Below are 25,569 nucleotides of genomic sequence, written 5' to 3' on the forward strand. Positions count from 1 at the left end.
AAATAAATAAATAAAATCTATTTAAGAATTAGAAAAGTCCAGCAGCGAGACTTTTATTTGGGGAATTACGCCCGGAACTGTTATAGGTTATTGTGGCTGATTTGAGGTTGATCTCAGCTGCTCGCGACACAACCGCACGCAGCTGCTTTCATTTTCCAGCGCTCGAGACGCTACGAGGAAGAGGGGAGCTCGCGTGTCTTGCTCCGGGGATATTACCTCTGATGGACTTGTGATAAAAACAAGAATACGCAGTTTATCTCAGATCATGACCACTTAGGTGCTAGTTAAGAGTGCAGTTTTGCGGGACATAAACTGATCTCATGGTCTTAAGTGTTTCCACCAGCACCAGTTTTAATGTGTTTTATGTGTTTGCGCTCAACAGTGAGGTAGACTTATTCGGGTAAATTTTACCGGCGTGTCGGCGTGTGATTTATCCCGTGGATGCGGCTGTCAGGGTCGGTGTCTGAGCCCTGCAGGATCAGCCTGTCATAGGGCACGATGATTTCTCTGGCTCTTCACAAGTGGATGAGGAATACTTCACCGGAGATGCTGCTGTTGGTGAATATATTGTGGTTTTTACCTCTGACTGGAGCGGCTCCGTCTCAGACTACCGAGCAGCTGGACATGGGGGTGGTAAGTTTTCTACCTTTTTTACCTACTTATGAGAAGCGGGGGCGGAAGTTTTCTACCTGCTATCACCAGTGACGGGTGGTGTGTTTTGTTTCTACCATACCTTAATATAGCGTGGGGCCGTGGGGTGGCAGCTTTTGCTTCTTTTTCCCTTACTTGGGCTACTCTTGAACGTCCAGGAAAGAGCAAGCGCTGTCTTCTGCGAATACTTGCTCTGAATTTTAACACCGCTCTGCAGTCCAACGCACGAGGCACAGTGGCGATACACACACTGCATGATTTAAAAAAAAAAAAAAAAAAAACCAACTTCGTGTGTAGGAACTTTACTTGCATGATCATTTATCATTTTCATAAGAAAAATAAAAATAAATTACTACTAATAATAATTTTTAAAAATCAATATGTTAGCCAAATTGCATGCAATAATTAAATGTATGTGAAGGGATAAGCAATGGCGTTATATCGACGTCTTTCACAGTATGCTGACCGTACATTTCCTGTTCTAATAAGACAGACGGAGCTCACTGGGACTGGCTGAACTCATGAGACATTAGGCTGTAGGTTGTTTTTTTGGGGCTTTTCTCAGTCAACCCTGTAAGACCTGAAGCTAAGTTCAGGCAATTGCTGTGCTTAAAATAGAGGATCTCATATTGTACTCTGGTGGAGCAGTTGATTTGAGCAATCCACCAAGGTGCAGCACCATTTATGGATGGCATTTTTTAACACATCAAATATTTAATAACAACAGTGGTGTGATGTGTTTTGCAGGAATAATGGAGGAAGCCACACAGATTGTAGACAATTGCTATAGCCAACATCATCATCACAGTCTTGCAGCATGCATATAGTTGCATGAGGTTAAGTGAGCAAGGCACCTGATGTGTGTAAGCTCTTCATGCATCTGTGTGTGTGTTCTTGCTCTTCATCCAGATTATTATGGGATTCTTTAAAATCTTCCCTGGAAAAAAATGTTTGCATTCAAAATGTGATTATCATCTTCCTAAATCTGTCTTCATTTAAACTGCATTTTTCTACAATTTCACTCTTCAGGAGCAACAGTTTTATTTTGCTGCTCATCCAAACTTCTGTCTTGCTTTCTTTCCAAACTCTTCTTTCTTAAACCCACGCTTGGGGATGAAGGTTTTTTTTTTTTTCCGCAACAAAGACCAGAACAAGAGCACTTAAATAGACTCGTTTCTTAACTTATTTTTGGCTTCAGGTTTATTTCATCCATCTTGTGACAGTGAACCTTTCCTTTTTTTTGATTTTTATGTACAACTAACACAACAGATACTTTAGTTGTGAGATTGTACGAGTATCATTTTTGATCTAGTTTATACAAAGTGTGGGCGGTACAAAAGAGAACTTCAATTTAATCAAAAAGTATCTAGGCTACTTTAATTTGAACAGAAGTTACATAACATAGAAAAATGTTCTTAAGAGACTTCAGCACACAGAATACTCTCAGTAAGCTTATCCATGTTTGCTGTCAGTGGGAAATACCCAGACTCATTGCTGAGGTGAATGCCAACAACCTTGACACCAAGACATGGTCTGTTACACCTTCGCTCTGGATCCATTTTTTCTGTTTTTCCAAAAGGTCAGTTTGGCCACACCTGGCAGGATTTTCATCTCAACCTCATCAGACTTCTTTCTTGCTGTGTAGCTTCAGCCACAAACATCTAAAGCCTTGAAACAGGCTTGCATTAACAGAATAACCCTCCTACTTTTGACCTTCTTGTCTTGTTTTGTTTTCATCTTGCAATACAATTCACTTTGAGCAATAGCTATATTTTTCAGCTTCATCTGGTCATCTGTGAATTGATAAGAAAAACAATATTGTGGTGATTAACTCATCATCTTCAATTAACAGGGTTCCCACGATCATGAAATTGCTGGAAAAGAAAAAAAAGGTGTTTTCCAGACCTGGAAATGGTTTGGAATTCATAGAATGTTATGGAAACGTTTTGAATACATTTTGTTCTAGCTGTTGTTAAAAATTTGTTCAGAAAAAACCCACAACATTTGTAACATTACATGAAATATGTTGAATTTCAAATCTAGTGCTGCACTACTTGATCATTGATTGGATCTTTGGTTTTCTGTCCCCCAAAAAAGTGGCACAGCCTTGTTTTTCTTGGGCTGGTCTTTAGGTATATTGGTGGCATCAGGAACTCCTAACTTAAGAGTAAAGACAGCTAGCGCTATCAGTTTGCCAATCCATAAATGCTGACGACGTGCGTGTTTATAGTCCGACACATTTTAAATGAAAATAAAGCCATGCAAATGTGGTGAAATATTCTGAAAACATTTTGGAAAAGTTTTGAAAAGTCATTGGTAAAATTGAGTGGGAACCCTGCATTATTTTGTGTATCTGTCAGGTTAGTTCTATTTTCTGACTTTCTCTGAGTCACACACACATACAGTCTCTTCCACTCTGATATAATTAGTACAACAACAAAGCGGAGTGGTTATAAATTTAGGATTGTCATTGAAGCTGGAGTAGGCAGTTTTAATTTGGCATCGCTGGACTAAAATTCCATAATAAACTTTCAGCATATTGTAATCAAGTGGTCTGAAAGAACACTAGACTTCTGCACCTCCCTGTGGCACTTGTTTTCAGGTTTTGTCATTTCATAGAGAGGAAGCTCCTATTGGCTGCTCTACAAATGCAGATGTGTGTGCACATCACTTCAGTGAGAAAGTTCCTATTCCAAAATCGGCAACAACAGCCCACACTGCAAATTAACACAAAAGAAGGAAGATGAATTTATCAAGAGGAGAGTCTGGCATTAAATAGCAATGAAACACATGTCAACTTCAGTGATGCATTTCTGAGATTAGACAAATTTTTGCTAATATTTGAGCCCTCTGTTTACAAGAGCCAAAGTTTGCTGCTGCAGCTTTAAGTTCACATTTAAGTTGCTAATGTTAACTAAAGCCTCATCACAGTGTGTCTTCCGCTTGACTCTCCACTGCTACAAACCACATTGTTGGCAGGAGAGTGGACAACAACTCCAGACATGGACCTCTAATCTGAGGCCGCAGCAACCTAAGTTCAGCTAGTGAAAACTCCAGCTCCAGCTTGTTGCCGGATCAACAAACGTTCAGTTACTGCCATTACACAGGTTAGACCCACTGCTGCTGGCCACCAGCCTGCTGTAACACCTGGTGCCAGGGGGGTTGGTGCTGTCCAAATTCATGTTGCTACAGCCACTGACTGAAGCTGTGAAGCTGCTCCTCTCTCCTCCCAGGGAAGCAGCCCAAAGCAGTGGGGAGTGAGGCGGAGGGACCCTGAGGTGGCTAGTTAACTAATTCTTGTCTCGTTTGTGGTCTGACAAACAGAGAGAGGGAGAGAGAGAGGAGGGGCTGAGCGAGTGCCATGCGTGCAGCTCTGCAGTGAAATAAGATTAAATAAATCAATGTATGGGACACACTGGGATACTGTGTAAAGTGTATATGGCCGTGGTCGTCTGGGGGGAGGGGCTTGGGACAGAGAGGGAGAACTGCTGGAGGAGGTTGTATATTCATGTTCTCCTGTTTTTCTTTCTTTTTTTTTTTTATCTTTTCCAAATTGCTGTCTATTCCAGCTTTAAGTCATCAAGTGAAAGTTCAGAAATGTGTCTCTCTGTGGTTAGTTGAAATAGACGGTTAATCATTCTGTACCTTTATATGCACAAAAATAGTCCAGTTTCTGCCCTTATTCGAAAAATAGACAGTTATAGACAATAGTTGTTTACACAGCTAATGACAATGAATATTCCACAAACACTTCCGTTAACATGTAGTCGTGCATACTTAGATTAACTTGCCCTTGCATGTTGTTTATCTTGTCAAAATATGGAAAAGTAGAACAGCTGGAGCTCATCTTAAATCTTTGCATCCAAACAGGATTTTTTATCAGTTTTCTCCTGGCAGCAGACTATGCAAACTCTGCCACGCTCTTTCATTCTTTTACTACCTTCTTAAAAAGGTCAGTGCTTAGATATTTGCATTTTCAATAATCTGTTGAAATCCAAGCCTTTTATAATGTTTAAAGCAGGTATATTTCCTCATAAATTAATGCTTGTCTGCAGGAAATTCTACACCAGCTTACATAATTTGTTGGAGATATGTATTTCGAATCGGCTGTATTTATATCCAAATATTGCTGTTAAAACCTGAAATATACCGGCATATTCCATGTCTTAATTGGAAAATGCTAAATTGGAAAGTGGGGTATTTACAAGGAATATGCTCTTTATGTGACCTATATCAATTTCAGCCTTGTCATATTTAGAATATTATGGGAATATTGGATTGCATGTAACCATAGCCAATATCAATGTCCTGATCAGCCAATTATTATTATTTTTAGTGATAAAGTTTTAAACTTTTTTGCACAAACTTTTTTTTTTTCTTAATGGAAAAATGGTGAGAACTATGGCCCTACAGACACAGCGGTACCACCAGATGAAAAGCTGTGGTAACAGCAGCGATTTTCCTCCATTTACCATGGTGGACAAAATAATACTCAATGTGGAAGCTTTCCGACAATTCTAGAGGGAGCTGTATGATACACTCAGTCCAAAGTGGCACTGCAGCCTGCGTGAAGCATGTATTCTGAGGGCCATTACTCTTGTTGTGATGTCTGGGATGTCCTGTCATGTGCCAGTAAATGCAAAGCAACACTACCAGTACAGTGATGGATACAGGCCTGGAAATGCCATATATTCTGTGGACTTAGAAGCTTCTCTACGTAGAAGTCACACAGTTCATGCAATAAAAGTTACTATTTCCACAATGCAGAGCCTCTTTCCCCAGAGTATTTCTGCTGAAAAACTCTTTCAAACCATAAATTCTTACTTTTGCAGTCAAATTGTCAGGTAAAGTCTGAACATCACTTAAAGTTTCAACAAAAAAACTATATCATGTGTTAAAAGCCCCCGTGCCAATGCATAGCAGTGATACCCAAACAAAAATCTATATTTTTTGCATCAAGCACTTACTTCCTTGTTTGCATGGCGGCTTTGAAGTGATTGTAGTTTCTTTCTTGTAGAAGAAGAGCAAGGTTAGAGACGGGATGATTTGTCCAGGTAGAAAAAGACATGCATTCTCCAGCACCACAGCATATTTCTCACTGTCCACACACTTTGAAAAATGGGAGCGTCTGAGAAGTTATTGCTGTACTCTTTAAGGTCCACCCTAAAAGGCGAAACGTAGGAACTTTTTGTGCCTGGAAACCATAAAGACATGAAAGTGCCTTTCAAGTTTATCGTTTTGAACCCAGCTTCGCCACTTCTTATGAGTAAGCAGGTGGAACGATCTTTGTACTGTGTCTGCAGGTCCAGGACAGGTCTTCATATTTTCATTTTTTGTCCAAGAAGATAGAATACAGACTTTCTTATGTCCTCAAGAGAAGGAGGAATATGATGTCTTTGTAGAAGTTGCAGGGGAAAGGTGTCCACCTGCCTGCTGTTTAGAGGCCACATGTGACTCGCTCACTCTGGAGATCAGGGGCAGAAGAGAGCAAAAGTTTATAGTCATAACTATTAGGGATGTAAAATCACCAGTTTCAACACAATACAAGATAATATTGATTCTTTGGACAATGGTACTTGCTGTTATCATAAAGTCCACCACTGCACAGTTTCAATTTGACTCAGTTCAGGGGCCTGTGATCGATATGAGACAATGTCATATGCCCATTTAATGCCATTGGTAAAAAAAAAAAAGCTCTTTTCTTTTTTGCTTTTGGCCATGAAAGCAAAATACAACACATTAGTAATTTAAGTAATTGTAACCAGTTAAGTGCAGTAAAGTTTACTTTAAATTGATGCCACTAACACACATAAAACAGTTTAACAACAATATTTAACAAAAGATAAAACTGGGCTCAGTTATAACTATCAAGGTTCAGTTGTCTATTGCTTTTCACCATTATTAGCTCAAACATTTTCACATTGCTTAAATTAGCAGGCTTTATCTCCACTCATTGCTTTAAAAATAACCTGTTTTATTTACACTTTTTCCTACTCGCCTTTGGTGTAGGTCACTGCATCTCTCTGCAGAATAGCATGGTTAAATATCAGCCCGCATGGATGTTTTTTCAGCCTAACATTGTTGAAACAGAGCAGTTAATGTTGCCACAGTGAGAGAAACAAGTTAGCGGAGTTAGATGCCCAGCTTCGTTTGCGCTGTTGGGTGAGCATTTTATATCTTGTTACAGCACTGTTTGCATATGGCACATGCTTTGCCTGTTGACCCATCTTCTCACCAAAATCCAAAATATTATGTCTCTGCTGATTTATCCTAAAAGTGATATCTGCATTGTCTTTTTCGTAGCTGTTTGCCATTATCTGCAAGACACTAGCAGGCAGTGACACAAATCTGCAATTGGGCAATTCAAAATAAAGGCGTATCTCAAAGATGATATGGACTGATATTTTCACTTTGCTTCACTGATGTTGAATCATTGATCACTGACTTAATACATCTATCTGGATCAATGAATTGTTACACCTCAAGTAAGTGATCACACTCTTTGCTAAAAAGCTTTGTTTGAGGGGAAAGCATGTAGACGTAGACTCGCAATTAGTGAGAGATAAAGCGTTGTCCTGCTTTGTTCGTTGTAAAAACAGAGATTCTTATGTTTGATCACGATAGCAAAGACAATTTATCGAGACAATATAGTCGAACTACAGCTGCTAATTCATCATGAAAGACAGAGAGAAAGTATCAGTGTCTACAGCTCGGATGATGATTACTTGGCCCGTGAGTGATTTCTTGTCACTGGGGTGCAGTGGGGAGCCAGAGGACACACAGAGAGCATCATTCTGCACCACTGGAAGAGCTATAAAGTACAGATATGATCACATGATTGTTCACATCACTCTTTCTCCGCAATGGATATATGCATGTGTATGTGTGTGGGGATGTTTGTCAGTGATTTTGTGTGTGTGTGTGTGTGTGTGTGTGTGTGTGTGTGTGTGTTTAGAACTGCTGTTCACTCAGGACTTGAAACACCAAAACAACCTCAAAACAATCCTCTGATCTCTATCTTTGCTCCTATCCAGTCCCATTACACTTCATTTCAGTGATGCTCCATCACTTGACATTTAGTTAAGATTGTGAATCTTGTGTGTCTGTTTTCATAACAACCACACACTGAGTCCTTAAGTAACTGAGCTGCGCACTCAAGCACAGATCACAGGTATTCATTGTGTAGCTTTGCTGCTATCCAGGTTGATATATCACCACGTAGCACCGATTTGCAATTTCAGCACTTGAGGGAACTGAGTCATAACAACTAAAATGTAATATGCTCTATGTTTTCTGCTCATCGTATAATGTTCCTCGCGAGGAATATTTTCTCCACTGAAACTGAGCCGCCACGCTTCCCAAAGGAACTATTCACCTGAACACTGAGGGATTCCCTTTTGATAAGCGAGAGTGAGCTGAACAGATTAGCAGCTGATAAATTGCCTAAATTACTGTACATCCAGCCACCTGTGGAATTTTATTCATCAGAAAAGCACGACCAATGATCCAAAAACCTAAAGACTGTGCAAGTGTGTGTGTGCGCGCCTGGAAGGGCAACCACACCCCACCAGTCCATTTCTCACTCTCATTTTGCAGTTTAATTTCTTCGATGAGAACACCATCTGGCATCAATTCCTCTGGAGCATTAGGCTCCTGTTCCCACATCTCCACCACTCACTCCCCCTCCCACTTAGTGAGCAAAATAATGGATTCATAGAAAATTTTAAGAAAGGAAAAAAAAAAACAGAAATTATTTTCAATAATACGTGGGAAAATTAGGTTTAAAAAGCTGTGTAACAGAACTGTTATAATGATACTAATGTGTCACCACCAGGGTCCTTTTTTTGTGATTATTCCAACCCCAAATTCCTCAATTCTAAGTACCTTTTCTGATAAAGTTCTGATGCAATTTATAATCCTTTTTGGTTTATTTTGCATGCTTAAAAATTGCAAGGTTGCTGAAAAGACAATGTAGATATGACTCACTAATACCCAAAATATGTTCAGTAATTGGGTCATTGGTATTCTTAAGAGAACCACAACAATGACTCAGAGCATTCAGCACCAAAATAAAATCCTAGCATCAAACATGGAACAATATCCATTCACTCGTTACTGTTTGAATCCCGACCCTTCAAGTACCATTAATCCTCCATCCTCCGCACAACAATGGTGCAGGAATTTTTTAGTGTGGAACGCAAGATGGAGAATGTTAATTTTAATAATTCATTTTTTTGTTCTGAAGGGTATAATAGGGAAATCATTTCATTTCCAAGTCCCATTTCTCTGGTCACCAACAGTACCACTACCCTCATTAGTACCGTGTTTGCCTGAATTTGTGTACTTTTCTGCAGCATTATATCCAGTCCCTTCACTCTCCCACTCTCTTCCTTCCATTTTACTCCTGCACTTCAGTGTAGGAGGTTTTCTTTCTACCAGCACATCATGGTTCTTCTGATTACACCCAGGGGCCTTGGGATAGAGGAGACTCGAAATGAGAACAGGATGCAGTGACAGTCAAGGGATAGTAAGGACCAAAGAAGCAGAAGTCTGTAATAAGACATTTCTGCTGTGTAATATGAAATGATTGGTCCTTGATTCATCAGTCACTAAGCCTAATGACCAACATGATTCACACCTTTGTGTATCATTTAGTCCCTGCGGGATTATGAAGGCTTTTTTTTTGGGATTGTTGCAACCTAAAAGAAACCTAATTTCATGGCAGCTTTTCTAAAAAAAATTGCAATGTTTTTTTTTTTTTTTTTCTTTCAATGGAATCAGGGAGCAATTAAAGAGCACAACATAGGTGTGATTATAGTCTGTATGATTTATTAAAAATCAAAAGCCACTTCTAGGGGTGCCCAGTATCTTACCTGGTTATGTCACCCCCCCCTTAAAAAAAAAGAGAGAAAAAAAGAAAGCCAGTTCTTCTGCTGCCACATTTTGGTTTTCTATTTTCAGAGCCGGACCATTGCTAGGAGCAAGATATATACTGATCAGTGATGACATATGCAGGAGTGTTAAACCCTACCAGAAAACTCCCCTAGATGCTGGTTTAAATCTGTTATTACACTCTCAGCCTGGATCATTAGGACACTTTTAGCACCGCTGTCCCACTTCCATCACGCTGTGCGACCTTACTGTCTGCAGAAAAGCATCGTGGGTATCAAAATCAGGGCAAGGAGATTATTTCAGGAACAATGTCATATGGGAGAGCACTTTAACATTGGAAAGAGTATATTTCTCCATAAAGACTGACGGAAAGTAAATGTTCAGCTTGTAACATGTAGCGTATTCTCAGCTCCTGAGGAAGAGAGAAGCCAGTCCTTCAACCTGCGCCTCTCCTGCAATCTGTCACCTCAGCCTTGTTAAGCGTAAAAGTTCTCCAGAGACATGCAGGTTCCTGAGAAGACTGTCAGCATTACTGAGGAGTTTATGATTTCCTCAGAAACCAATTCAACAAGGGTCTCCAGAGCCCTGACACCTCATTGGCTGCCACCGTAGCATGGCGGGTTGGGACTGATGCGTGGCAGCTGCAAGACTCCTGTGTGTCGCTCTCAGACAATAACAGCACATCGATTCCCAGATAAAGTTTGACAGCTTGAATTCAGGTCTTGATTTACCCTAGGCAATCCTAATGCCGACTCATCAGGAGAATAAACTGGGATTGTACAATACAACTTTTGGCCACATGCTCTTAAATTTTAGAATGAAGTATAGCAGTTTACAGGCCTGAAGAAACATCAGCAGTCATAAGGGAAAGGTTATATTTTGGGAAAATAACAGAAGCCAAATGTATAAAAGACGTTTTATTTACGTTGCTTCATAATTTCCCTGTTTTATTTGCTTTTAAGTTGAATTTTTTTTTTCTTTTTTAAAATCTTTTTAAAGCATTTAACGCTATTTTGATCCCCCAGAAACAAAATTATTTTGAAATTTGATAATGCTGAATGCTGAAGATGCAGTGCAGCCATAGTTTGCAGTTGCATGTGTGATGGATTAATAAATTAATGATACTATGGGCTCTGTTTTAACTAAACAAGCACAGAAATAACCAGTGCAAAGGTGGTAGGTCTTTGGGCACATGAACTGTGTGGGCGCCTCCAAGCACAGCAGCAAAAAAATGCAGAAAGGCTATGGAAATGAATATTACAAAAAAAATAGTTTGTGGGTGATGAATCTAATTTTATCTCACATCTTAAAGGGTCACATTGTATCATACTGAAAGAAATATTTCACTGCTGGATAATCTCTTCATAAAACTGTCTATGCAGTAGAAAGTGCCAATACTTTATTATTTGGTGCTACATGACCAAAGAAAACGGAAGAAAAAATGGCCATGGCATTCACTTTTGCTCAAGGGTTAGAACATATACAACTACCAGAATGCACTGTGCTGCACTGGACTCGTAATTGTTCCTTCTGGTGGGTGACAGTGCAAGCTTGACTGTTTTTCCACAGAAAAAAATGTCAACCGTTTGATATCAATATTTTCAGCCTCTGGTTTTACAATACAAGAAACAGTATGGCGACCAATTCTTGTTCAATAATTCTTGTATTACAACCAAACTTTGCACTAAAATAGATGTCTAGAGAAATTTAGGACGTGAAAAGGAAATATAGTAACAGAATCTTGGATAACATTTGATCAGCACTGCTGAGTTTGTCATTTGGTTTTAGAGAGACGGGTGGGTCTTTCTCTTGATCCACTTCTATTAGAGCCCTGCCGATACTGGATTTTTGGGGCCTATGCCGATACCAAACTTGGGTAGTAAAAAAATCCAGACATTGATATATTCACCAATCTTATTTATATATATATGCAATTATGGGATGCAACTAGCCCTCAGATATGGTTTTCATATACTTTAGACAAAGATATGTAATGGAGGCAGGATATTTCAGAGTTTAAAAATAAATGTCGTCAAAAATGACATCAGTGCATTCAAAAAATAAATTGAATTAGGAATTTAAGAATTATCAATTACTTTAAGTAGCGTTTTTCCGCATTATGTTCAGTTAAAAATGTATTTTTCATTTTGGACAACACATAAGCTGATACTTATATCTGTGATGGGGCAATATCAGCTGTTAAAATCAGCTGACTAGTATGTCAGGCTCTAACTTCTATACTCTTTGCGTCCATGGTTGCGGGCATACAAAAATGAGGAAGTACTATCTGTAGTTCAAGCAACAGGTCCAGGGAAAACCGCTGGATGATACAAAACTCTTAATCCAGCAGATCTGAGCTGAGAGGGGTGCAGAAATTTGGGTGCTGGAAAGATGGAGGGAAGTTTCCCATGTACACATAATACCCACATCGTTATGATACAAATCTGGTTGGAAATTGGTAAAGTATCCACTTATTGTGATGCAGCAGCGTTTATTTAAAAAGTAAAGATTAAAACGCCACTTTTCGAAAAAAAAAAGGCGCCAAGATTTGATCCAAACTGGATAAATTCTGTGCATCACTTTTTTTTTTCTTAAACAGGCAGAATACAGAGGTGTGAGAGACTGTGATTTAATCAAAGTAAATGGTCGTGCATAATGGCACTGCAGCGCAATCGGAGGCTGCAGATTTATTACATATATCTGTCCTGCTGACTTCAGATGGCTGCGGGGATTTAATGAACTGAGGAAGGAGAAGGTTGTCAAACAGTATACAGCAGCTGTGGAGAACACATATTGCACAGTCTTTTTTTTTTTTATATTTAAACAATGCATCTTATTTAAGATTATTAATTAAAATAGTAAAATTCAATTCTAAGCATTAAGTAATTGTTTCTGTGCATTCACTGCATGTATATAGTTTGCTATTGTTGACAAAATCACCAAATTAACACCAGTAACTGCTGTCTAATCTCAGTGCAGCGTCTAAGACACAATTTCTACAGAAATAATTTTGTACTGCCTCATTTGAATCAACCACCCACCTCTTTGTGCATCTTCTCCCCCCTGTGCACTGTGCGCACTGCTACAGGCAACAAAAATACCAAAGAGACAGAAAAAGCCAATTTTAAGGTCAGGACAAGGGCCGCAATGGAAATGGGACCCTATGGGTGTTACAACTAGCCACAGTCATAGGGGTTGCTGCTTGGTTGCTGATTGAGAATTTAGACCTAGTGCGCACATACATGCAGGGCTCTACAGCCTAAAAATTGATATGTGCAAACTGGAAAAATAATTTAGAAAATTTAGAAGCACAGTGTGCAAATAAAATAAATGTCTTTTTTAAACTAGAGAGATTTTAATGTGAAATGACAGATACAGGAGGTGTCAACATGAATGTCAGCAATATATATATATATACATATATATTCGAACAGTGCACAGTGATTGTGTGTGGACAGGATTGTTTATAGAATGAAGAATGAAAAACCCTGTTGTTGAAAATACCTGTTTAAGTTTGGACGTGGCCTCGCTCAAAGCAAATCTGTGTGCTTCATTGGAGACCAGAGGAGCAAATAGAGGTATTTATATGCAAACAGTTGATTGTGGGTGTGTACATCCATCTATGGCTATCTGCGAGAGTGGAAATTAGGCAGATTGAGTGAGATTTATGAAACAGAACCATGCATATATGTATGACTTAGAGATCTGACAACAATAATGTGTTTGCATATTTCTGCTTTGGTTTGCACATAGAGTTAAAATCCTGTGTACACAGTTTTGTTACTAGCAAATGTCAGAGTAGGTGAGTTTACAGAAGTAATGGACCAAACTATGCAAGCAGCTGAGTAGGAATAATGGTTTTCCTTAGCTGCTTATGATTCTCTCTCCCTTTGGTTCTTTCTGGTTTCATGACTTACTGTATCTGTTGGTTAGAAGCAAGCTGGCTCACTCTCCCCATGTAAAAACCCCAAATCAACTCCATGTGCCGGTCCATTTTTAACCGAGGCATCCCGCCCCCTTCTAGTCATATACTCGATCAAGGTTTTTGGTTGCCAAAGCTATCCGAAGGACTGACCAGATCTTGTAATTATGGTTGTTTCTGGAGTTGTGTTGCTTGCATGTTCAAGTTAAAATAATCCGGACTCCCGCCAACCGAACTGGAAGAAACCCCGAAGCGACCACAGAGCTCCTCTGAAGTCTCAAACTGGCAGAATTGCAGTAAATACAGCATGTATGTGTTTCAGTATGCATGTGAGGATAAAGAAAAAGGCTGTTGCTTGTCTGGAGCAAGATGCATACCGGTTTTCATCGCTGACATTGGCACAGGAGTGATTGGGAATGCTGGCTTTTAGTTTATTTCATATCAAAGTGAAGGACGGCTTGTGCAAAAAAGTGGGGGGAAAGGAAAAGATAAACACTTTCTGAGGGAGTGCTTGATGTGTGCTTTGGAATTAAAATTTCAGTACTGTATGCTCTCAAAATGATGGCACATTTGTATATCTGAGCGAAATGAAGAAAGAGGGAGAAAGAAAGACAGACAGAGAGATAAATTGCATAACTGGGAGGGGTTGGTTGTTTGGCCAATGTCTGTGAGTAATGTGTTTATTAGAATTATGATAAAAGCTCGCCTGCAATAAGCATTAAGGCATAAAAATCAGGGTTTGCCACAGAGAGCACAACCACTTTGTCCCACCGCACAATACGCAGCCCCATTAATTTGGAGAGTGACTGTTACATTCAAGATTGTATCTTGAGGTGGCCATTAACTCAGCAATTATTCATTGGCTAATTAGGTATTCGCAGTGTTTTTTTCTCGCCCCAGCCTATGGGAGACAAACAAAAAGAGTTATTTCTCAGTGTGCCTCTCCCTAAGTGACAATTAAATTAATTACACATCCTCCACAAAAGAACAAGTTACTTAGTGATCAGATTGTTTTCCCAAGTACTGTAAACATACATGAAAGAAGTAGAAGTGGCATCAGGATCATGACTGAAAAACAGAGGCTTCCTGTAGAAGGTAATCAGAGCTAACACAATGGCATAATCAAAGTGTGGTAGATATACCTTAATCATTTATCAAGGAATTGATGTCACAATGCGCTCCATCTCAATTGGCATGCAGACTGTAGAAATGTCCAACAGAGCTGTAACCCGTGAACTGAATGTTCATTTTACGACCTCAAGCCTCCAATGCTGTTTCTGTGAATTTGGCAGTACATCCAACCAGCTTCACAAGCACAGCAGCTCAGGACCAAACCAGCCTCCTTAATAGCTGATGCAACAGATGGTTTGCACGACTGCACAAACCACCAAAAACCATCTCACGAAAGCTCCTCTCCACGCTCATTGTCCTCAGCAGGGTCTTGACCTGACAGCGGTTTGTCATCACAACAGACTTGTGTGATTGTGATGCTGGTTGGATGAACTGCCAAATGCAAGGAAGCAACATTGGAGGCGTCTTATGGTAATGAAATGAACATTTAGTTCACGGGTAACAGCTCTCATTCTGCAGTAAGCATACTAATGGCATGTTACCTCAAAACTTGGGACATCTGTGGCACTGTGTTGTGTGATCAAACTGCATATTTTAGAGCAGCCTTTTATTGTGACCATCCCAGGGCACACCTGTGTAGCAATGATGCTGTTTAATCAGCATCGTGAAATGCCACAGTTGTCAGGTGGGTGGATTATCTTGGAAAAGTGCTCACTTACATAGATTTGTTATTAAAATTCGGGACACATATCTATTGAGTTAATAAAAAGTGTTAGATCTTTAACTTAAACCAGTAAAACGACAGTAGTGTGGCATTGAGATATTTCTTAAGTGTAAAATAGCAAACTGGAAGTGAAATCAGTGCCATATGTGTTTAAAGTATTTGAATGCCATTGGCTGAGCGTGTTTTACCCTAAATTTTCGACTCTCCTCAATTTTTTGGACAGGTATTAAATTGGAGGGACACTCCTCTCAGTTGCAAATTTCTATGAGTCAGAAAAATAATATATTTTTCGTTGCGATTCTATTTTGATTGATTGGTGCATTGATGCAGAAAACTCAATCTGAATTCAAAGGGCTGCTGAAGCTTCGGCTGCAGAGTAAACAGCAGACCACTCTCCTCAGTCTGTCTGTTTATTTTGGTACACCATGATAAAGTCACGTTTAACTGATATGATGTGATGAATGTAATATTAATTAGGGAAAGCCATTGATCTTGTTTAGTTTAATTAACTGTATCTGATAAATGTTCTATAGCTCTTCAAAAGACTTTATTCTTTATTGTCTTTGTGGACAAAAAACATTACTCTGTGCATAGGCTTAATGAATATGGTTTGATTCAGTTTATAATATAAATAATACAGATAAATTAGCGCTTCATTGTTACATCCTTTGTTGCCATTTTGTATAGTCAGACCAAACCTATTCAGAGACTCAGCATACTGCTCCTGCTTCTCACACTGATGGGTTTTTGACTGAACTCAGATTTAAGCCAACACTACAACAGAGTCTACAGCCCTTTCTTTCTGGCTGAGTCTGAGCTGTCATTTTGGATTTTCCAGCAATCCAAATGGACACATTTTGGCTTTTCCAAATTGAAGGGGGGGAAAGGAGCTGGAAAAGAGCTGTACAGTATGCAAACTAGGTCACAGAAAGATCAAATATTTCAAGTATACAACTAACATCACATTACGCATTTCCACCTGGAGCTGGATTAGTTGTTGATGCCAAGCAGAGAACCCTGAAGCAAGTGTCAAAGCAGCAAACATTTTTCTTTTTTGTCTATGTGAATGTTCACACTGTTGGAGAGCATGCTGACTCCCCCGCTCATTCAACCTTCGCCACAACACGGACAAGTTGGCTTTTGCTGTGTTTTTAATCACAGCAACACAATTTGTAAACAACCAAATCACCAGAGTAAATACTGGCATTGTACATTTCTGCAAACCAAAGATAAATTACATTTGTATGTTTTTAAGTAGCAAACATACATATATACATTGAAACTTGATGTTTCTTTTGTTGTTGTATATTTAGGCACAAAACCCACATGGTTAGGGTTTGGAACAGATTGGTTTTTGGCTTACAATACCCAGTTTTGTGGTGCAATCTCCGCCAGAAAAGCAGCTTTGTCTCTGGAAACACAACCATTTTTTTATGGCACCATGTCGGCAGGATATGCTGCAATGTCACTGTAAAAAAGGATTTCTGTTCATAGCAATATACCAGCAGGAAACTCAGCAATGTCTCATGTAAAAACAACCATTTTTTGTGGCCCTATCCTGGCAGGAAATGCAGTGGTGTCTCTGTAAAAAACAAGCGCTTTTCATGGCATAAACGCCCCTGGAAACACAGCGATTGGGCATTATAAAACACCCATGTTTGGTGGCTAAAAAGCCGCTGGAAACACAATGACAACTAGTTTTGTTGTTTGTTGGTCTCGAACAGTGCAGCTTGGTACCATCCCTTCCACGTCCCGATGACAGAGTCGGCTCATATACTTTGTCACTTTAGAAATGTTGACATTGAATGTATGAAATCGACAAATGTGTTGTATCCACTGTGAGCAGAAACATATAATGCCAACATTTTTTGTCTGGCAATAGGCCTAATCAAATCTTACAGTATAGAGATACACTCATTTTACTGGAAAATGGACAATATGCTTCTCTCGGCTGTCTCTTTCCATAAATTCACAGTCTTTTCACAACAAATCCGAGCATTTAACACAGACTATGACTGTGTATTGATTTTATTTCCGGTGCTGACATTTATTAAACTTGTAGATGCAAAACAAACCCTCAGATCTGACAGCCTGTCTGTAATCCATGGTTGGTCTGACACTCACATTCATTATTATGGGCACAGAATTGGAGCTACACTCAGTGGGTAAATAGTACACTGTGACCTGTGCAGCTCTGTGTTCAGACAGAGTGCAGAGCAGAGTGTCTGCAGCGAGGCAGTACAAGTGTCAAGACCAACAGATGTAAGCATATACTATGTAGGAGAGCTGTATCTTGAGAGATTTTAATGATTTGCCTTTTTAGACGGCTCTGGGAATGCAGGATCTCGAAGTTACGGTGTACAGCGGCTATTTGATCAAACTAACTGTCCAATTTAAACCTTAAGACAGCAAGTGCTGCATTCTGCTTTCATCAAAATGTGTTTTTCATCCAATTAAACCATTCATTATTTATTCTGTAGTGTGTCCAAAAACCGGACTTCCTCCGGTCATTGCAACTCCAAGACCCTCAAGTGTCAAATTCAGTTTTTAATGATATAGATAAAAAAGGCTGCTGATGCTTTTATTGGATAGGCTGGAATCTATACATGTTGGGCAACATTAAGGATAAACTATAAAAATAATTAATTTTCCCTCAGTCAACTAATTGCTCAAAAAACCAATAATTTCATTTAGACAACTGTATGCATTCCTGTATGCTAAAAGGTATCGTCTATCTCAGAGTGGGGTCGTTGGAGTGCATTGCCTCTTTAACGCATGTAGAAATCGATGAAGATGCATTTTCCTATACTGTAGAACCAACAACGTGCTCTTTGCAACTGTGCTTGCTTAAAGCAGTGCTATTGTTGGAGTACTGCTGAGGTAAACTAAAACCCTGTAGCTCCACAAACTCAGTTACACTTCCTAGACTTCTCTGTTTCTCCCCACTCCTATCTAGTGGTCTTATCAGATTTTGTCAGCATGATAAAAACATATTCATTATATTCCAGGACTGTAGGGCTCTCTCTCCTTTATCTGGCTTTCCCCTATCTTTGTTCCATGAACATAGGCTCAGTCTAAATCTGCACTTTTGTTAATCCTCTGTGCAATTGTAAAGCAGATTTGACTGGATAAGGAGATTTGGCCTAAGGTGACGATAGGAAGCTGTTCTGTTCTATTTTATTTTTTTATGTATTCACTTATGCGTGTATTGGGGTTGTTGTTTGTCAGGCTGGTTGTTCAGCTGGACTGTTACAGTTTGGCAGCCTTTACTGAAGTTTTTGACTTGCTGTAATGACAGTCAGCAGGGATGGTCCTACAATATAATAGATTTTTAAAGTGGCAATAAGATATGCATCATGTTTTTTTGTGAGAAATATCATCAAATTGCATATTTTTTTATTATATTTGGTTATGTTTTTTTTTTTGCAATAACTGTACTATGCAGAAGGGTTGAGTTACCCTCAGTGATTTGTAACATTGTAAAATGTGGAAAGTGGACAGTTATTTTTTGTTTGGTTTGAAACACGAGCAAAGTGGCTTCATTTCTTTCAAAAACATGGAACAGAGGCAATGAGCAACTTGACATGAAAAGAAAAAAAAATTCAGGACTACAAGAAAATGGCGTAAACGATGAAAAAAAACACACAAAATTACCTGAAAAAATATATAATTTACTCAATATTTTTCTATGTTTTTTTTGTTTGTTTGTTTTTTTAATAACTTTAAAAATGAGTTTCTCTCTCTCTCTCTCTCTCTCTCTCTTAGCTTTTTTTTTTTCAGGTTTCACTGTCTTGCCAAGTTGCTTATTGCCTTTTCACCCCCAAAACAAATTCCTTGTGTTTCAAAAGTTTAAATCCTTGTGAAAGATGTCTGAAGACAGCACAAGATCCAGGAGTTTAACTCTGACTTTACAAATGATGCCAGAACTTTGATTTAACCTGGGCAGTTGGTACTTTAAGTTAAATCTCTGTTGGTGCACCACAATCTGTTTTTCTCTTTCAGTCCTGTGTGCACATACTTACATGTGTTATTTCAGCTGTGCATTTTAACGCTCTTTTACCGTGTATAAACATTGTTTAAAACAACAGACATCGAACTGGAATAATATTTTTCCCGACTACCACACTGTCAGGAGTGTAACATGAGCTCCACTTGGATTTCTCTCCTACTACTGACTTAGAATTCTTCTGGTTTAGAGTTTCACACTTAGTGATGCAGCTGGACTGTGATATGCTAGACAAGCATCTTATTACCATAAAGCACCACAGCTTTATCCACAGGAGGTTGGTTGAAACACACACACCACTATCCCTGCTGGCATGCGGTGTTGAGAAAGAGATGCATCACGAATGAAGACAGAAGAGTAACTGATAGGCCATGAAATAAATTGGCTCATACACATTCCTGCGCATACGCACATGGAGAAACTATCTGTGTCAGTCTGGAGGTGTGGTTGTGTCACAGCACCCCATTTCAGTCCCGGGCCAGAGGCATTGCCAGAGTTTGAACTTTGACCTCATTTTCAGGCGACAGCAGTGTCAGGTAGCAGAGCAAGCAAACTCCCCACACACCTCATTTTGTCCAATTTAACTTCCCATTCTTCAGCCTTGAAGTTTGACTTTGTTGCGTTGTGAACTCACTGCTGCAGGTTTCAGTGTCTGGCTGTGGAGGATTCAGGTGATTCGCAGCGTGCCTGTCATTTCTTTGCTGCGGTTTTATTGCTGTAGGTCCAGTACAGCTCCTCTCAGCTTCACTCCCTAATGAAACAGCACATATCCAGACAGCCAGCTCATGTCTCTCTGCAGCACACACACACACACTCACACACACACACACACACACATTCTACCTCTTCTTTTCTTCTTGTTCTCCTCTTTCCACAGATAACACTTAGGTGTTCATCACAATAGTTCTCACCACGTGTGTGTTTTTCACAGCTGGTAGATGTGGGGGTTCCTTGTCGTTGTTTGCACGGTGACCTTTTTTGAGCGGGAGCTGAACAGTAGCAGGTGAAGAAGTTTTCGCTTGCTAGAGGGTGAAACAGCTTGTGTGTGAAAACGAACCAACTAAAGTTTGAAGCCTTGAAAGGATGAGAAGTTTGTTTGACAGTTAAGGAGGTGTTTTGTTTTCTTGTGAGACACACTAGCATGCATGAGGTATCACACACACAGACAGCGTACACGCATACAAAATGTTAGGCTGCATTCAGAGTGGCAATATATCTGAGTGCAGCCTGAAAGAGAGTTCAGGCGAAAAGACTCACGATCGTGCAGCTAAAACTTTAAATCTGTTTCTCTTAAATCTTTTTTTTCCAGTTCAGTTCATTTGGAAAATACATGCTGGTGCAAATTCTAGGTAGATTACTTTGGTGCAAATACCGTGTAGTGTTGTGCTCATTCTGCTATTTACCAGCCAAGCAAGCTTTGGGATGGATCAGCAGATTGTTGCAGACATAGTGTAACAATCTATAATTGTGAAGTCCTGCCTCAAGAGAATCCAGCTTTTTTACTAAAGGCTCAAGTCTGACATTAAGCAGGACAAGGTCAATTATTTTAATGAAGGGTGAAGTTATGCCCTTTAGGGATGAACAGGATTCCTCGAGTACTCAGTTTGCACATCAATATTTATTCTACATAGAGTAATGGTCTCCCAACCTCCCATATGACTTTTTTCTATTTTTCTTTTAATTTACGACTGCAATTTTATTCAGTTGATCTGTTCTGTACACATAGCATCTAATGCATGTCTGTCTGTCCTGGAAGAGGGATCCCTCCTCAGTTGTACCTCCTGAAGTTCAAACCATTTTTTCCCTGTTAAAATATTTCATTTTGTGGGGAGATTTGCTTATCTGCTAGGTTAAAATTGTATTTTATTGTAGAGCTGAACGCAGCGTATTGCTTGACTAAGTGCCCCATTGTTTTCTTTCCGTTTTCTCTGCTGTTGGCCACGAGGGTCAAAACACTTCAACAGTTTAGCAAAAACTTCAATATTTAAGAAAACACTACAACATTAAAAAAAAAAAAAAAAAAAAAAAAACATTAAAAAATATAATAACATTCCACAAAACAAAACAACATTTTACAAAATCTGAAATTTTTTCTTTTTTTTTTTCTTTTTCTGAAATGTTGTGTTTTGGGAAATGTTATTTTGTATTAGGAAATGCTCTATTTTCTGAAATGTTGTAGTGTTTTCTGAATAGTTGTTGGGTTTTTTGGAAATGCTGTGGTGTTTTGGGAAATGCTGTAATGTTTTCTGAAATGTTTGTGAATATTGACCTTCAGGGCCACCATAATCAGGAGACTGCTGCTGCGAGAGTGTGAGCTCTGTGCCAGGAACAGCTGGTTAGAGTCTGCCCACACACACACACACACAGACACACACACACACACACACACACACACTGCCAGGGCTAATGTGTTAGCATCACATGGCTAATCATTCATATTACATTCAGTGTAATGTTAACTTTGAAGTTGTTGCTTAATAGGCAAATTTAAGCCAGGTTGAACAATAAATTGATATCGTTTCCTATCCTTACATTGTTTGTTTGTTTTTCGAGTACTTGAGTACTTTGTAATAATTTAATCCAAGTGAATGGATTGAACTTGTGACTTGTGACTTGTGAATTGTGAAATTGAATAAATTACTTGAACTGCCCACCTCTAATGACCTTTTGAGCAGCTTCTGTTCAAAGAGGTCAAACTTCTATCCCAAGTATTCTGACCTCCGTGACATGAACCTATGGCATCTATAGGAGGTTACAGATGTTACTGATGTCAAGAGGTTATAGCATCAATTTCGCTATAGAAAAAAATGATCCTGGAGTTATCTAACTTTTATTTTCCTTTGTGCTTGGGCTTTAGAAAGAGGATGAAGATGCCAGGTTAGAAAATTAATATTATGACTGTTTGCATCCTTATGCAGTCCGTAGCATCCTTTTTGTTCTGCAGAATGATGAAGCTCTAAATAATGCTCATCACTACATGCTCTACCTTGCCTCAAATTGTACATTTGGTGTGGAATCAGCTGATAAACCAATTTGGACTTCCTGCTTTGTATTTTAACTTTTTAACAGTTCCCAGAGCAACCCAGAGCCATTTGTTATTTTGTATGAATATTTTGTGGGTGTTAAGGGGAAGGGAAATGGAGCATGGAAAGAGGTGTGGATAGTGTGTGTCTTTGTGTTTAAGACCAGTTGTCACCAGTTCTCAGTGTGTGTTGTCATGTTCTGGCCCCATAGCTAAACCCACGGGCCTATAAATTACATGCAAGATCCATAAATACACTCATATATATTCCTGCAGCTTGTTTGAACTTGGGAGCCGACAGAGTTACCATCTCTCATAACTTCACGCAAATGCAATGCGAGCCAATAAATCTATAAATAAAACTAAATAGAAAGGAACCACATCTGTCTTAGTTCCTTGATTTATTTTGACTGTGACACATAAAACTGAATGAAATCCACTCACAAATTCACACTCTCGGACAAACTGTTAAAAGTCAAGATTATTCTTGGCAGAGGATTGCTTTTTTTGAGCAGATCTGTCACGCAATCACGCACGTGTGTGTCTACTCGTGTTTGTGTGCATATCTGTATCAATGTGGCTTTGCATATTTCCTCTTTATTGTGGGGTATGGGATGAATGCCACAGCGGGAACACTGGGCAGGCGTTATTCAATCCTCCTGTTTGTGGGCTTTGGCTGGGTGCCATGCCACATTACCGCCCACAGAGAGAGGAACTTCAAAGAAGGTTTGGGGGCTTTTTCCCTGAGTGGAGCCACTGAATCTTCTCCCTGTTAAAATAAACTCCAGTTACAGGGGCATGTCCTAATTGGCTCCAAAAGCCATCAGTTTGTTTATCTTTAGACCTAGGCTGACTTATTTTTACTGCATGCACTCTGTGTGTATCCCCTCCGGAGCTAACATAAAATATGCTATTTGGTGGATAATTTTGTCCAATGTTCTTCAGAAGTCCACAACACTCTTGACAGCAGTGGAAAGACTGACGACACCTTTGCAGTGCTGTTCTCTCCAGTTTGACGGCAGCACAATTCATAAACCCACACACGGCCTCATAGACATTCAAAACAATGGATTCCACTTTAGTCAGTTTCTACCTAATGTTGCATTACAATACACAGTGTATTTAATTTTGCAAGTAATATAAAAATGCATTTTGTTCACTGTGTTAACTGCACTCTTTACTTTTAAATAACACCTCAGGAGTGTGCTAAAAGGGGCTATTTCCTACTTAGTTATCAAAACAAACACAGATGTAATGATGTCAAGCAGGGCAAAGAGAGACATGCTGTTGTTTTTGGCAGCAGCAGTAATCATGGAAATGTTGTTTAAATAAATAAAATTGTATTGTGTTATTTAATGTTTATTGTAAAAGAGGAAAAAGTCCAGACCTCAAGTTTTCCAATAAAAACAAACTCAACCACTGCCTCATGGAAACATGCTTCCACTCTCCTGTAGTGGAAAGGACTTTATGGTAGTTAATAAAAGTGTTGTTTGCAATGCACATTTGGTAGTCATTTACACCTGGAATTAACACATTTAATGTGATACATGATGTTCTGTAAGCTGGGTTGGTAATGTGGATAGAACTTCCAGGTCCAGCTTTTCATTCACTTCGTTGCTTCAGTGAATTCTTGCTCTTCTCTTTTTCTTATTCTTTTCTGATTTTTGTCACAAGTTTGAATGGGTCATGCTTGCATCCTGCATACATTTGCAAACTTTCCCTGAGCAAATTGAACTGCACTAAGAAGTCAGAGAGTAAAACTGTCCTCACTGTTCCTGTACTTCTTTGGCCTTGCATTGACTATGTTTACATGCACAATAATGTAACACTATTATTCAAAATATGACAATATTCTGAATTTGATAAAGGTCATGTAAAAATCCTATTGTGTTCGGATATTCCAAATTAGGGCTTATTCAGAATAAAGCTTTTATTTTTTTATGAAGACATGCATTGTCCATAATGCATTGTACACAGACCAACTCAGCAGCAGTTAGCTTTTTTGTTTTTGCATGCCAAAAAAAAAGTTAATCAGAGTATGCATGGCTGCATGTAAACAGGAATATTAGTGGAATATTCATTTTCATTAGCCATGCACGCAGCTTAGCATGAATATTGTCTTCTTGGGAGTAAGTGGTAAAAGTGAATGTTTTGTGCATGTAAATGTAGTCATTTAAACCTCAATGGGAGGTGGATATAAACTCCTACAGATGGTTAGAGGGGCGACTGTGGCTTAGGTGCTAGGTTGAAGTGTCCTTGAGCAAGATGCTGAGCCCCAAATTGGTCCCCAAGAGTAAGCTCCTCTCATGGTGTGCTCCACAAGCATTGATGTGTGGGTACGTGCATGCATTGGTATATAAAAAGTGTTGTGAAACACTGTGTATCCGCTGTTAATTTACCATTTACTGCTGTACTGATAGTATAGTGATATTGCACACCTATGATTACTAGTTTAAAATGCTAAAATGTTAAACAGCACTAATATCTGTTTGTGTCTATAGACACATGCAATGCTGTGTCACTTTAAAACTCTGCAAACATTTGGTCACCCTGCCCAATGTGCACAGCTCAAGAGTCATTACATGCATTACATTATATCGGTGTCTCTGTCAGTTACCTCCAGCACTGCTGCCTTTCCCTCTATTACCAACGCTCCATCAATGCCTCCATCCTTCCCTCTTCCACCACTCCATATTTAATGGGATTGAACAAATGGCAGCCTCCATTAACCAGGCATGTCTAGGTCACTTAGTGTTGAAGATCTGGGAGAGAGGTACCAGTTTTAAATATCTCCCTCCTTTTCTTTTACTGTCTGTCTCTCTCTTTTTCTCCCCCTCAGTCGACTGACACACAGGAGTTGTGTCTCAACTCTCTGCAGAACCAGCTGTCTCTAAGCCAGGGATTAAATGATTCACTTACCAGCCGTATTTTTAATCCTTGCTGTCACACTCTCCTTCTCAGACGTACACACACTTTGTTGCTTTATGTGTGTCCACTAAATTGAATTATATTTGAATTATATCCGAGAGTTAGATATGTGTAATTAAACATTGACATTCGGCTGTGAGTGGAAACGGGGTGTTAAAGCAAGCACATTCAGCAGAACGTATCCTTACAACAAGTCAGCCATGTGTTTCATTATAAGCACATTAGATGGAAGTACTTGTCTAATGAGGTGATTGAGTGCTTCGGCAGGCTGGGGTGTGTACCATCTGCTTGTAGAATAGTGGCTTTGAATCTAACAGATGAAAATTATTATTCGTCACTGCTTGGCTGTCTTT

At 39.3% G+C, this 25,569-nt stretch overlaps 1 protein-coding gene across 1 annotated transcript in view; it reads left to right on the forward strand.

Moving 5' to 3' along the window:
- Positions 1 to 498: 498 nt before the first annotated feature.
- Positions 499 to 25,569, forward strand: part of mmp17a (matrix metallopeptidase 17a) — a 93,781-nt gene continuing 68,710 nt past the window's right edge. Inside the window, exon 1 of the mRNA XM_042509487.1 lies at positions 499 to 633. Within this exon, the coding sequence (XP_042365421.1) occupies positions 499 to 633 (135 nt within the window). The remainder of the gene's footprint in view (positions 634 to 25,569) is intronic.

This window comes from Plectropomus leopardus, chromosome 20 (assembly GCF_008729295.1).
Source record: "Plectropomus leopardus isolate mb chromosome 20, YSFRI_Pleo_2.0, whole genome shotgun sequence".
Classification (NCBI taxonomy): domain Eukaryota; kingdom Metazoa; phylum Chordata; class Actinopteri; order Perciformes; family Serranidae; genus Plectropomus; species Plectropomus leopardus.